At 46.3% G+C, this 14,940-nt stretch overlaps 1 protein-coding gene across 5 annotated transcripts in view; it reads right to left on the bottom strand.

The window, feature by feature from the left end:
- Nucleotides 1–485: 485 nt before the first annotated feature.
- The window catches only part of LOC139386006 (SPRY domain-containing SOCS box protein 4-like), a 44,766-nt gene continuing 30,311 nt past the window's right edge, over nt 486–14,940 (bottom strand). The window contains exons 3-6 of one of the 5 annotated variants that reach the window (XM_071131330.1): nt 13,592–13,701; nt 12,519–13,119; nt 11,207–12,274; nt 493–2,367 (exon numbers count right to left, since the gene is read on the bottom strand). In XM_071131330.1, the coding sequence (XP_070987431.1) occupies nt 2,240–2,367; nt 11,207–11,915 (837 nt within the window). In that variant the 5' untranslated portion in view covers nt 11,916–12,274; nt 12,519–13,119; nt 13,592–13,701 and the 3' untranslated portion in view covers nt 493–2,239. Of the gene's footprint in view, nt 2,368–11,206; nt 12,275–12,518; nt 14,106–14,940 lie in introns of those variants that run through there. The other 4 variants (XM_071131331.1, XM_071131329.1, XM_071131328.1 and 1 more) reach the window with 4 other exon arrangements.

The following is a 14,940-nucleotide window of genomic DNA, read 5'->3' on the forward strand; positions in this document are numbered from 1 at the left end:
GAGGATGATTGTAACCATTTAGGGACATTTTTCCTTCCCTACAACAACACTCACAACTTGCGGTAAATCATCTCATCATGACCACTTTGCTGTTGCTTGGCGCTCTCGTCCTGGTAAGCGCACGCACTCGTCCTGGTGTGATTTTTCTACAGTATGATCAAAGACAGATTTATGCTGTAAACCATGAAGGGTTTTTTGAACAGTAAAGCTGCTTTGTCTGAACTGTGAACGCAACAGGCTTTGTTCAGCCTACCTGCCCCATGGGACATCAGGTTCACAAAACATTACTGAGACTAAATATCAAATACATGCAGCCAACTACAGCATCAGATTTTAAATCACAGTTAGAGAAATTCAATACTATAGTTTTGGTTCAAAGGCTTAGTGTGTGATGGTGCTGGGCAGCATTGCGACTTCCCTTCATTTGGATGACACTGACACGCTGAGGTGACAGTAGGTCCAATTGGGGAAAAAACACCAGTATGTTGGGTTCAGTATTTTTTTATTCACATTTAAAAAGATGCTCATTGCAGCACATTCCTCGATCAGTCTCTCTCAGCGAGACTTCCTGTCTCAACCGGGTCACTTCCTGTTCGGCAAATAGATCTTAATACAATAGAAATAAACAAAAGCCTCATTCATAAAAAGAGAACTTATTTAAAAGAGGAATATCACCATCGGGATAAGAACAGGAGGAGTGAAAAAACAAAGCAGCATATACATTTTTTTAAAACAGTCTCCTGTGACAGAGGTGTCGTGTGCTTTCTCTGCGCAGGCACATAAACAGTAATAGCAGATTGGCCCTCTGATCAACTTCAATCAGCTTTAACACACACTGACTGACAACATCCCAGGGTATGTCCACAACGGCACCCTATCCCGACGTAGTGCACTACTCCTGATCAGGCTGATCAAACGTAGTGCACTACGCCTGATCAGGCTGATCAAACGTAGTGCACTACTCCTGATCAAACGTAGTGCACTATGTAGGGAATAGGGTGCCATTTGACACAGACCCAGTCACTCACCCAGACAGAGACCTAATGGAAGCCTGGATCCAATGAAATCCGCTGAAAAATAAAGAGACTGCCAGTTGAGAGGGAGGTGTAGTGCAGCAGGGCACTAAAAGATATCAGGGCTGCAGTGTCCCCAAACTCAGTGGAGTCCGAGTGGGTCTGACTGATGCCTCGGGTTGCCTGTTGCGGAGCAAGGCCGACACGCACCAACCCACACATGCATAAAACCTCACGCCACTCACACTGAAAACAGCCCCTCTGAGCATGAGCGAGTGTTTGCATATGCATGCATGCATTCAAGGATGTTTGCCTGCCTGTGTGTTTTCCATCCTCTAACTCCCTGTGGCTAGGGGCTGGTGAGTCTCAGTGGAGCCTGCTATAGGGTCTAAATATAAATATCTAACTCCCTGTGGCTAGGGGCTGGTGAGTCTCAGTGGAGCCTGCTATAGGGTCTAAATATAAATATCTAACTCCCTGTGGCTAGGGGCTGGTGAGTCTCAGTGGAGCCTGCTATAGGGTCTAAATTTAAATATCTAACTCCCTGTGGCTAGGGGCTGGTGAGTCTCAGTGGAGCCTGCTACAGGGTCTAAATATAAATATCTAACTCCCTGTGGCTAGGGGCTGGTGAGTCTCAGTGGAGCCTGCTATAGGGTCTAAATATAAATATCTAACTCCCTGTGGCTAGGGGCTGGTGAGTCTCAGTGGAGCCTGCTATAGGGTCTAAATATAAATCTCTAACTCCCTGTGGCTAGGGGCTGGTGAGTCTCAGTGGAGCCTGCTATAGGGTCTAAATATAAATCTAGATGTTCCGAGAGCCTTCCAGAGAATCTGTATAGATGTACAGTAACTATGTATGATGTCTATATGCATCATCCCCAAACGCCCTGTTCCTCCAGGCACATATTCTAGAAGCACTACAGACCCATATACCCAATGAGAAGTCAGCATCATAGCCCAACACTTCTGCTACAGTCCAGTCTCAAGCCCACCCCCCTCCTTTCCATCAACCATCACAGCAGTGAGCAAATAAAAAAAATAAAAAATAAAAAACAGACAAATCCTAAAAAGAAACTCGGAACTCCTTCATAGGCTTCCTCCAGACCATCATAATTATCCTGAGTAGATGTCCAATGGGTCAGGGTTTCATTTTTGGGGGTTGACTGTAGTGAAATGTAGCTGCCGTCAAGCAGTCAGTCGTTCGTTGTCCTGGTGAGTGTGTGGGGTCACTGGTACTGGAGGTAGTTCTTGAGGGTCTCTGGCAGAGGGAGGGTGTCTATCTGGTTGAGTCGGTCCCGCCCCAGAGCCAGCCTGGCCACTCGCCTGCACAGGTCCATCAGGGGGAGGGGCTCCGCTGTGACAGACAGGAGAGAAGAGGACATTAAAAAAGGAATGTTCACACAGATTTAATAGATGCTATTTCAGAAGGAATGGCAATGAGTGCATTTAATATTGGTGTAGACTAAGCAATATGATATCATTCTCAGAAGGGCTTTTAAGTGCATTTGTTTGTGTCAGAGATCTTCCCACACTGAGAAACTTTGATAATGAGAGTGCCCTTCACGGACGTCAACTTGACTGGTCCACCTGCCGTGACCATCTGTTTGTGCTGGACTTACAGAGCAGACACTCCTGAGCACTGTGTGAAGGTGATGCTCAGGAGCTCACCACACACAGTCTCCCTCACTAAAGTACACATACACAATCTGCTGAGTCACTGGCCACATGGCTTGGAATAGACAGAGTGGGTGGTGTCAAGGGGGACCCTAGGGAATCCTCTAAATGGACTGGTGCCCTTGTAGCTACGTGACCACTAGACAACACACAGCAAAATATATTAGACACAAACTGACATTGGACTCTCCTGTATTATACACTAAGATGTTTCTATAGGAAGGATGTGATACAAAAGCAGGCTTGTTTCCATAGGAAGGATGTGATACAAAAGCAGGCTTGTTTCCATAGGAAGGATGTGATACAAAAGCAGGCTTGCTTCCATAGGAAGGATGTGATACAAAAGCAGGCTTGCTTCCATAGGAAGGATGTGATACAAAAGCAGGCTTGCTTCCATAGGAAGGATGTGATACAAAAGCAGGCTTGCTTCCATAGGAAGGATGTGATACAAAAGCAGGCTTGTTTCCATAGGAAGGATGTGATACAAAAGCAGGCTTGCTTCCATAGGAAGGATGTGATACAAAAGCAGGCTTGCTTCCATAGGAAGGATGTGATACAAAAGCAGGCTTGCTTCCATAGGAAGGATGTGATACAAAAGCAGGCTTGTTTCCATAGAAAGGATGTGATACAAAAGCAGGCTTGTTTCCATAGGAAGGATGTGATACAAAAGCAGGCTTGTTTCCATAGGAAGGATGTGATACAAAAGCAGGCTTGTTTCCATAGGAAGGATGTGATACAAAAGCAGGCTTGTTTCCATAGGAAGGATGTGATACAAAAGCAGGCTTGTTGGCAGGCTGGCTTTTGACATGATCTATTTCACCATATAATGAATGTTCTTAAAACTAACAAAGATCCAAAAGAAACGTGCAAAGTGATGATTGACTCAACTTCCAAGAAACTACCGTAAAACATAGACACACACAGACAAATACACACGCACTTCCAGATGTCGACTTCCAGGATCCGGCCTGCCTATCTGACTCACTAATGGGCTAAACAGGTCACATGGTCACAGCCTACACCTCACTTGCTGCGCAGAGGGATTGTGGGAGATGGATGGATGGATGGAATCTCCTGTCTGCATGTTTCTTCTGTTTGTCTGACTCCATGGTTATATGGGCGTAAGACAGTCATAGGGCGTAAGACAGTTGGGCACCACCTGGAGGATGTAAAATCTACAATTCCTGTTAGAGAGCCTGGATATGTTAGGTGACCTCTGAACTCAGTAATGAAAGGTAGCTCTCACCACCTGCACACACATGGTTCACACACTGGTGTGTCATTACCTAGGCTTACTAAAGGAAGACGATCATCTCACTGTAGCCGTGTGTCAGGAACACACACACAAACAAGGCAAGCCTATTAACATGGAGAGCCATAGTTGAGTCAATTGAGAGGAACAGTAACATAGCATGTTATTCAGTGGAGCTATGGGAATTGCATAGGAGGGATCATAATTATGATGCTGCTGCTGCTGCTTCCTGGAAACTGTCCAATCGTCCAGCTGGTGCGCCCTCTCCCTGCGTTGCCACCAGCGACAAGTGGTCCCATCAAACAGCGGGAATCTGAGCAGGAGTCTGTTAATGTCTGCTGTCAATCAACAGTCTGGCTGAGCTATCAGACTCCACACTGCTCCGGTGAATGTAGGTGTGTTTGCAGGTTGAGGACTCGTATATGAGCATGGAGAAACCTGTATGGTGCGTATCTCTTGGGTATCATGATTACCTTGAAATAGTCTTCACAAAGAAAGAGACAGAAAAGGGAGAGGTAGGGGAGAATAACAGCTACATGTTGGTCAGTATTCTATGCAGAAGCATGTCTGCCTCGGCTTGCTGAACTGCATGCCATGTGGGTTCATAAAAACCCATATTACACTTCAAAACATGGGATGAAAGCAAACAGGACAGGGTGATATTAAGTATTAATGGAAGCAAATTAGCTGGAAGTGGTTCAGTTAAAGGGACTAGAAAGTAATATCAAGCAAGCCACTCATCTCCAGCCCTCTCCTCCTATCCCGTTTATGTCCATCCATCCATCTTTCTCTCCCCTGACTCAGTCCCCCTCTCCCCCACTGCTCGGTTAATAATGGTGAGATACAGGTTTGTGTCAGTAAAGCAGGTCTGGGTCTGTCTGATTCAGGCATAGTCCAGGGCTCTCGTTCTGGGACAATCGGGAGCATGCTCTAGGCCTGTATGTAGACATGCACTCAGGTGGAAACAGAGGTAGGGCACTGATGTTGGATGATTAGGCCTGGCTTTCAGTCGGCGTTCCAATTCAACGCACATGTGTTCGATGGGGTTGAGGTCAGGGCTCTGTGCAGGCCAGTCTTCCACACAGATCTCAACAAACCATTTCTATATGGACCTCACTTTGTGCACGGGGGCATTGTCATGCTAAAACAGGAAAGGGCCTTCCCCTAACTGTTACCAAAGTTGGAAGCACAGAATCATCTAGAATGTCATTGTATGCTGTAGCATTAAGATTTCCCTTCACTGGAACTAAGGGGCCTAGCCCAAACCATGAAAAACGGCCCCAGATGATTATTCCAAACTTTAAAGTTGGCACTACGCATTGGGGTACGTAGCGATCCCCTGGCATCCGCCAAACCCAGATTTACCCATCAAACTGCCAGATGGTGAAGCATGATTCATCACTCCAGAGAATGCGTTTCCACTGCTCCAGAGTCCAATGGCGGCAAGCTTTACACCACTCCAGCCGACACTTGGTGATCTTAGGCTTGTGTGCAGCTGCTCGGCCATAAAAACCCATTTCCCGAAGCTCCCGACGAACAGTTCTTGTTGTTGCTCAGACATTTCCGATTCAAAATAGCAGCACAGTTGATCAGGGAAGCTCTAACAGGCCAGAAATTTGACGGACTGACTTGTTGGAAAGGTGGCATCCTATGACGGTGCCACGTTGAAAGTCACTGAGCTCTTCAGTAAGGCCGTTCTACTGCCAATGTTTGACCTTGGTGATTGCATGCCTGTGTGCTCGATTTTATACACCCGTCAGCAACAGGTGTGGCTGAACTACCCGAATCTGCTAATTTGAAGGGGTGTCCACACACGTATCTTGATCCTGCTGTCTTCTCGCGCTCTCCCCATCTTTGTTTCGAATCCATCTCTCATTTCCTCTCAGACTCACAGTCTTTGCGTGCAACCAGGAGAGATGCCAATTGACCTGCTGTCAGGATATTCAGTATGGACTTGTTGATTCCAGACTCAGAGCTTATCTAATCAATATGGAGAACTGTGCCAGTGGAGATGGATAACATCTCAAACTGTGCACCAGTTCCAATGATTCCACCTCATGATTGGGAGTGGGAGCGTGTGTGTGTCAGATGTAAAATATATGAAAAGACTGACTTATTATGGCAAGTAGTGTGTGTGTGTCACACAAATGTATAAAATGACAATCTTGTGACAAGACGTGTGTGACGTCAATGCATAAAATGAGCAGCTCATCCTGCGTGATTGATTTTTCCAGTAAGTAAGCATGGCAAAGAACGTACAACAGTGACCAATCCCCAAGAGCACATCACAGGGAGAGTGAGTGAGCGCCCATCAGACAGACAGGACAGACAGAACATCACAGGGGGAGAGAGAACGAACACATCACAGGGAGAGAGAGAGAAAGGACATCACAAGGAGAGTGTGAGAAATAACGAATGGAAACAGCAGTGAGGAAGAGAGAGAGCAAGAGAAAGGGCAAGCCTCAGCCTCTCTCAAATTGGAAATGTCAGCGTCCAAATTGAATCGCTGACTTCAGCTGAATCCAATTGCTCACTGAACTAACGGACACCAGTCGTCCGTTAGCGCTTTATTATCAGACAGAACCAAATGTCCCAGCCACTGATCCCCAGACAGAAGCAAATGATCCAGTCCGTTTAGCCACTGATCCCCAGACAGAAGCAAATGATCCAGTCCATTTAGCCACTGATCCCCAGACAGAAGCAAATGATCCAGTCCATTTAGCCACTGATCCCCAGACAGAAGCAAATGATCCAGTCCATTTAGCCACTGATCCCCAGACAGAAGCAAATGATCCAGTCCATTTAGCCACTGATCCCCAGACAGAAGCAAATGATCCAGTCCATTTAGCCACTGATCCCCAGACAGAAGCAAATGATCCAGTCAATTTAGCCACTGATCCCCAGACAGAAGCAAATGATCCAGTCCATTTAGCCACTGATCCCCAGACAGAAGCAAATGATCCAGTCCATTTAGCCACTGATCCCCAGACAGAAGCAAATGATCCAGTCCGTTTAGCCACTGATCCCCAGACAGAAGCAAATGATCCAGTCCATTTAGCCACTGATCCCCAGACAGAAGCAAATGATCCAGTCCATTTAGCCACTGATCCCCAGACAGAAGCAAATGATCCAGTCCATTTAGCCACTGATCCCCAGACAGAAGCAAATGATCCAGTCCATTTAGCCACTGATCCCCAGACAGAAGCAAATGATCCAGTCCATTTAGCCACTGATCCCCAGACAGAAGCAAATGATCCAGTCCATTTAGCCACTGACCCCTGCAGTGCCCCTATACACTCGGGTCCTCAGCATAATAAAGCCTGCTATACCTCTGCAAGACATTGAGTACGGTTATATGCACACAACACCATTATTGTGGATAGTCAGATTAATATAATAGTTTGTTTAAAACGTGTACATACTTTGCAAGAATAACTATTTCCCTAATAATCCTGTTGACAGCAGTAAATCACCAATGAAAATAAACGTTCTACCACAGTGACAATGTTATTTTTGCGAAGCCTATTATAGTCAGAGTTGGGACATATAAAGTTTGTATCTGAAAACTATTTCTAAAGATGCACACTCTGTTATTCTAAACTCACTTCACTCGTGCATAATAAGAGGGAGGCTTGCAATACCCGGTGCTGGCACATGTGCAGATCAAACATCACTGGAACGCTGATTAAGCGGTTTACGTGTCCTAATCATTCTAAAGATCGCAAAATAAAATGTGTGTTTAAAATCGCTGTATGCTTACCTCGATTTTGACATTAAACCAATTCAGATAAGCAGAGTAAGGTGTTTGTGACTATTACCATACTCGGCCTGCTGACATAATCAGTTTAATATCTAATTATTAGTGTTCATGTAAACGTACTCACTGTCTGTGAATCTATTCTCCACACTATCAGGAGACTTACAGCAGAGTTTCATGGCTCCAAACAAGAGGAGCCTCCATTCACAACCAAGATGATCCAGTCCCAGACAACACACCATCCCCATCCTAAATCTCCCTCCCCAAGCCAGCACTTGCTGTAACATCTCCTCTCCCCATTCAGCTAAACGGTTTCTTCGGCAACTCCCCTACATGATCAGAAGTGTAAATATTGAAGCAGGGATTTGAGGGTAAACGAAAGAGTGGGAGTGAGTGAGAAAGAGATATCGGGGGAGAGAGCGAGTGAGAGAAAGAGCCAGCATGAAATGGTGTGCATTTGTAACAGAGGTTTTGCAAAGTGCTCACCTCTTGTTATTCTCTTGTTAAGCTCTGAATGAGTTTGGCTGCTGGTAGCCTCCCTATGGCTGTAGTGTTGTGCCATTTTGGTATGTGAAGAACAGTGCTATTAGAATATAGCTAGCAGGACAGCCTGATCCCCACCTCTCCTATTGTTTTCTATTTACAGGCTTTATGGAGCAACAGAAACACTAAAGAAATCAATAAAGCTTCTATCAGTGTGAAAGTCGTGTGGAGAAGAAACTATGTGTTCGCTGAGAAAGACAGGATCAGAGAATTGCATGAACTGTGTTAAGGGACAATTAGAGAAAGTGATGGAAAAGTGGAGGGAAATCTCTCTCTTCACATGATTTTATTGCAAGAGAAAGAGAAGACTCCTTTACCACAGTGCGTCTAAAACAGAAACATGGAGAAGCTACCTTGGGGAATACAAGCCAATGCCTGGCATCTCAGTGTATGCATACTCATATTACTGTCTGCATGTTCCTGTGCGTGTGCCCCATTTCCAAAGCATAATTAAGCAATAAGGCCAGAGGGGGTGTGGTAAGGGCTGTTCTCAGACACCCCTGATGTGCCTTATTACTATTATAAACTGATTACTAAGATAAATAGAATTCATGCATGAGACCAGTGGTTTATTGTCTGATATACCTCTGGCTGAAGTGCTGTTTCAGCCATAATAGCATCCAGTACCCAAACTACCCAATTTATAATATACCATGCGTTCCTCTGGAGCATTCCTACAGAACAAATAAATACTATTAACATCAGTGTAGAGAGAAGATGACACACACAGGATTCCTACATAATGAGGCTACAGAGTTGTGACAAAGCAAGGACATGGGGTGGACAGAGTTATGCTTCAGAAGCTGCTTCCATTAGCTTCTCTTACATTATAAAACTTCATTCCCTTAACTTTCCTCCATCTTCATTTAGTTTGGGAAAACACAGCAGAGGGGAGAGAGAGCTGGAGAAATAGAGGGATATTGTGAGGGAAATTGAGAAAAAGGGTAGAGAGAAATAGAAGGGGGAGAGTGAGACAACCCCATGCCCTATAATAAACCAACACTAAAACCCCTTCTTTGTCCTCTTGAAAGTAAACCAGTTGATGAAGAATAGGGCGTGTGTTCTAATGGGCTATAGAATAATGCATTAATGTCACAAGTTCCACACAAACATCCCAGTGTGTTGGTCTGTGAGATAGAGACAAGAAAACCATGCAACAGAGGGTGACTGTATGGGGCACAATACACACACACCTTCCTTCGCAAGGCGAGACATTGAGCTCTGCGCCACACTGGGACTGCCTCCAGAATTACTCCACTCCTGGCTCCCTTCCGTGAACTTACACAAACACCTGGCTTGCGGCCATGAAAATTAGTAGTTAATGTCTGACCGTCTAAGGGGGGGGGGGGGGGTTGACTGAGGATAGAGCTTATGGGTAAGCTTACTATGGGTAAAGACATCTTTTTATAGATCAGAGCCGAGAAACACACACCAGCAGGCCCTCCCCCACTTTCTCTCCACAGTAGCTGAGGCAGTCACTACACACAGAACTGTATACAGTCGACCCAGGCAGCCTGAAGTATAAAACACTATCAGCTAGTCTCGCTGTACTGACATGCCACTGATTAGTGTACTGGAGGCTATAGATTGACAGAGACCAGTGGCCAACTCTAGCTCCAACACAGCTGATGCAGCTAATCTAGGTCCTGATGAGCAGCTGATTGGTAGAATCTCAGTATCCAGTAGGTCTGCAGGAGGAAGGTAAGCCACCACTGGTATACAGCATCTCCATGCTCAGGCTGTCACTACTACAGTATTATTCAGACAGAGTCTCTGGGACTAACATAGTGAGGAAACGGTCACTTACTGTCTGTCAACACACAGCCTCATAGTCTCCAGTCCATTATGTCCAAAACCCATGACTGACTGACAGACACACAGATGATTAAATCCAAATGTCTTTCTCCTTCAACCTTTTTCAGTAGTTGTCTCCAGTGGTTAGCGTCAAGGAGGACTATTCTGGACTGATGTGCAGTGTGCTTCTCTGACACCTTCCTGAGTGTCATAGCTTTACCCAGGTGGGTACTACACATCGGTAGTGGAGGGGTTCTACCCATGGAGTCTGACTTCAGAGAGTACTACTGAGAAGCGCTGCATCAGCGACAGCAAGGGCGCCCTGATGAACGGCTCTGGACCAATCTGAAACCCCCTGGATGTGACCTCCCTCCATTTCATCTCTGAACTGCCTCTACTCTAGCCTTCCTCCTGGCACCGACTATGCAAGCCATTAACTAACTACCCTGCCTGCCATGACAGTCCATCTCCTGTTTTACAAAATTGCATTATTTTGTTTTGTTGTTGCTTAAAGTGCTATGAAATTGTAATAAAAATCACTATGAGTTTAATTTACAATTATTAACCTTAACCACTCCCTCCCTTTCCCCCATTCTCTTTTCTTCCTCCAGCTCTGTCCCTCCATCTTTCCACCCCTCCCACTGGTCATATTCATGTGCTCTGCGCATGTCGATTCATCAGAAATCTCCCCTGGGCGAGAGGCTGCCTCAGCACTTCTAAAATAAGCCCCAGCTCCAAACACAATATAATTGTGCTGTTCAACATTTCCTACAGACGCCTCCCTCGTCCCGCCTGCCTCCCCTCATCAACACAGTAAACAATGAAAAGCGAGCGCTCCAACTTGGTTTTATATTCAGAGATGGGGAGAGTATGGGTGTATGAGTCACTGGGTTTTGACATTGTGCTTTATTGTTTTCTAAACAAGAGAGAAAGGAAAGTGAGCGCCCTCAAGGTATAATGCAGCATTGACTTGCTGATATTATAGTTGCTTTGAGCTACAATATTAGAGAATACATAGCCTTGTCGGAGTATGCTATGCTGACTGAGGTATGCAAAACCACAGCACAGACTACAGCAAACCTCACAATATAAATGTAGACAGAACAAACAGAAGGCAAAACAGCCAGAGAGAGAGAGGTTTCCCACTGTCAAGGCATAAGGGCATTGACTTACGATCCAGTCCATTGACGTAGCGGATGGAGACCTCACAGTGTCCCCACACGGCGCTGACGATGGGGTACAGCCTCTTGCCCTTTAACCCTCTGAAGGCCACGCCCAGGTACTGGCCGTCCACCATGAAGCTGAGTGAGCCCTCGTCCATGTCCAGCACCACCAGCAGGGCATCTGGCAGAACAAACGACTCGTCTGCCTCCAGGAAACACGGGTATGTTGGTGCCGAGGTGGAGGCCGGACGGTTCTTACTGTCATGGTAGAGTCTGTTCCGGCCCAAGTCCCAACCCCACGACTCACAGTCCGAACCCACCAGGGCTGTGTAACCCACAGAGTGTAGAAGAGCGTCAGCCGTGCCCACCCCTACGACAGCGTGTGTTCCTCGTTGTCTCACCGGCCAGTGGATCCGCCAGACATGGAGCCCCCGTGTGTAGCCCACCTGGCCGCGGATGCAGTCGGTGCTCTGGGCCACCGGGTGGCGGTGGAAGGTCAGCTTGTCGTCCTCCTTGACAAAGACATTGAGCGAGCGGTCTTCGGGGTTCCAGGCGTGGTGGAGCTGCAGGTCAGAGGTCGCAGGGGGCATGTCCAGAAGCAGGTCCAAACGAGGAGGCCGGCAGAAGTCTGGACCCCGCAGTTCACGGCGGACCGGCCGGTATGAAGGCTCACCCCGTGCGTCCACTGACTTGATGCTGCCTGAGATCTTCTGACCCATCGCTGCAGAGGGGGATGGAGGGAGAGGGGGATGGAGCGAGGGTAGTATGGGGCTTCCCGCCGTTACCTCATGGACGCTGTAGCCAGAAGAGCAGTCGTCCCAGGTTGAGAGACGCTCACAGAGACACTCAGTCCACTGTCAGAGGAGTAGCCAGAAGAGCAGTCGTCCCAGGTTGAGAGACGCTCACAGAGACACTCAGTCCACTGTCAGAGGAGTAGCCAGAAGAGCAGTCGTCCCAGGTTGAGAGACGCTCACAGAGACACTCAGTCCACTGTCAGAGGAGTAGCCAGAAGAGCAGTCGTCCCAGGTTGAGAGACGCTCACAGAGACACTCAGTCCACTGTCAGAGGAAACTCGCAACTAGAGGAGAGACAGAGGAAAACATTACTTGACTTTATCATGACATATTCTCACTTTCCCAAACTCATGTTACACACAGCAGCTGTGCAAAGACAACAAAAACATTTTTTAAAGGCCTTTTCCTCACATATTGAAAATGTAGCTCTCAGACAGGCTGCTGCAAAAGGCTTCCTTTACCCAAATTAAAAACAATGCATCAGAAGAGTAGAGGGGGAGGGGAGGAAGACACGAAAGAAAGATGTACCAGTCTGAAACAGCCTCCGGTTGCCCTGTGGTTCCTACCAGCCCTCTGGAAGAAGAGGGAACATCTGAGCAGCCTCACACTCAAAGGGCACCAGACATGAACGTTCACAAACTACACACCAAACAAGAGGAGACTGCCCCACCACCCCAGAAACGTAGTCACTCAACCACACACTTACCAGATACTGAACAGAGAAGACCAAACATTGTATAACAAAACACACCATGACAAACGTGGGGTCACTCACATGCACACAATGAAAAGGCCTTTGTGTGTTCTTAAAAAGGAAGGATATTCTAGATGGAACACTAACATTCCTCTTGGTGGAGACTAAACAAGACCAAAAAGATGAGAAATCATTCCACAAAGATGTCAAAACAGTCAGTTACCGTGCCACAGATTTTACATAACTATCTCTGGAACATTCACCCTGCCACTACATTTCCCATAAACCCACCGACTTCATCTGTTTCCACCTGTTCCAAAATGTAGTTTCAAATACTCCCTCCCTGTTTGAGGAAAGAGACCCACTCCACTTATAGAGAACAGAGAGAGAGAACACTTAACTGGCAACCTGCAACTCCCTGAGAGAGCTGAGCTGCTGCTGGGACACAATGGCGGGAAGTGGTCACATTCAACCCAAACACCAGGGCGAGGCAGAGGAGGCGAGGCAGAGGAGGCGAGGCAGAGGAGGCAAGATTTAATAACCACATAACAAACACTGAAACTACTGTCTGTGCGAAGCAATACACATGTGCCAGTGTGTTTCAAACCTCATTTCTCTCGCTATACAAATTAAAGCTACGTCTTCCATTTACATTAGATTTGTGTACATTGTGAAATTGTTAGACAATACTTGTTAGATATTACTGCACTGTTGGCACCAGAAACACAAGCATTTCGCCACATCCGCAATAACATCTGCTAAACACGTGTATGTGACCAATAAAATGTGATTTGATTACATATTAATTCATTTATAAGTTTATAAATGACTCATGGTGCCATTTGTGCTGGAATGAAGAGTCCTATTTACCACAAAGCATAACGCAATGAGGCCCACTGAGACTCACTGATCGCACTGTGTTGTATGACATGCAGACACTTGCTGACGGAGATAGTGCTAAAGATGGGTTAAGTGGCTTGTCTCGTCTGAGGGAAGCTACTCGTCATCTTATGACCCCTGGGGGGAGAAACATCAAGGCAGACAATTAGATGACAAACATTGAATGGAAAAGGAGTGACATTCTCTCCTGCTGATCTCAACTTCATTACCAAGATGTCTGCAGTCACATGTCAATAGCATTAGCAACGCGCATGCACACACTTCTGAGCCTATGTGCTGCTGGTGTGTGTCAGTCTCTCCATCCTGTGAGTGAAGTAATGTCTCTCTGTATGGATGTTGTGAGTCTTCTCTTGACCCCTGTGGCCAGTGTGTGAGGGCACACATACCAAAAAATCTGGTGTTTGATACTAATCTGGGCCTCTGTCCTCTTCAATATAGTTTGAGCTGTGGCGGATAGGAGATGGGTGTGAGAGTGTAAGAGCGCACCCACTACAACAAATGTCAATATGCCGCTCATTTGACGTTCGTTCAACATTAGTTTTAGGGACCACCCACCCACCGTCTGACTGCCAATATTTTCGTGTGATTCTACATGTAGAAATCGGTTTATAAATTACGGCTGGCACTCTGAACAGAGGTGCTAAGTCTGCAAGATGGCGGCGGAGAACAAGGCTGATGTTTTACGTATTCCTAATGAATTGTGTTTTTTTGCGTTGCTTCTTACATATTTTGTAACTTATTTTGTACATAATGTTGCTGCTACCGTCTCTTATGACCGAAAATAACTTCTGGACATCCAAACTGCAATTATTCACCACGGACTGGCAGAGTCCGACGAGCACCACAACGTCAATGATATACTGCTTTCCTGGGAACAGGCCCAGATCCCGTCATTTGCATGAGGAGGAGGAGGAGAAAAGGGGGCCAGAGGTTGGGCTGCCTTCTGAGAATTCGTAGGCGATTGAATAAACCCCCACTTCCTTCCATTGTGCTAGCAAACGTGCAATCTTTGGAAAATAAAATCGATGACCTACGCGGAAGATTAAACTACCAACGGGACATTCCAAACAAATAACTTATGCTTCACGGGGTCCTGGCTGAACGACGACAATATCAACATACAGATGGCTGGTTATACGCTGTATCGGCAGGACAGAATAGAGGCGTCTGGTAAGACAAAGGGCAGCAGACTATGTATTTTTGTAAATAACAACTGGTGCACGATATCTAAGAAAGTCTCAAGGTTTTAATGATAAGCTGTAGACCACACTATCTACCTAGAGAGTTTTCATCTGCATTTTTTGTAACTGTCTACATACCACCACAGACTGATGCTGGCACTAAGACCGCACTGAA

This window comes from Oncorhynchus clarkii, chromosome 27, assembly GCF_045791955.1.
Source record: "Oncorhynchus clarkii lewisi isolate Uvic-CL-2024 chromosome 27, UVic_Ocla_1.0, whole genome shotgun sequence".
Taxonomy (NCBI): domain Eukaryota; kingdom Metazoa; phylum Chordata; class Actinopteri; order Salmoniformes; family Salmonidae; genus Oncorhynchus; species Oncorhynchus clarkii.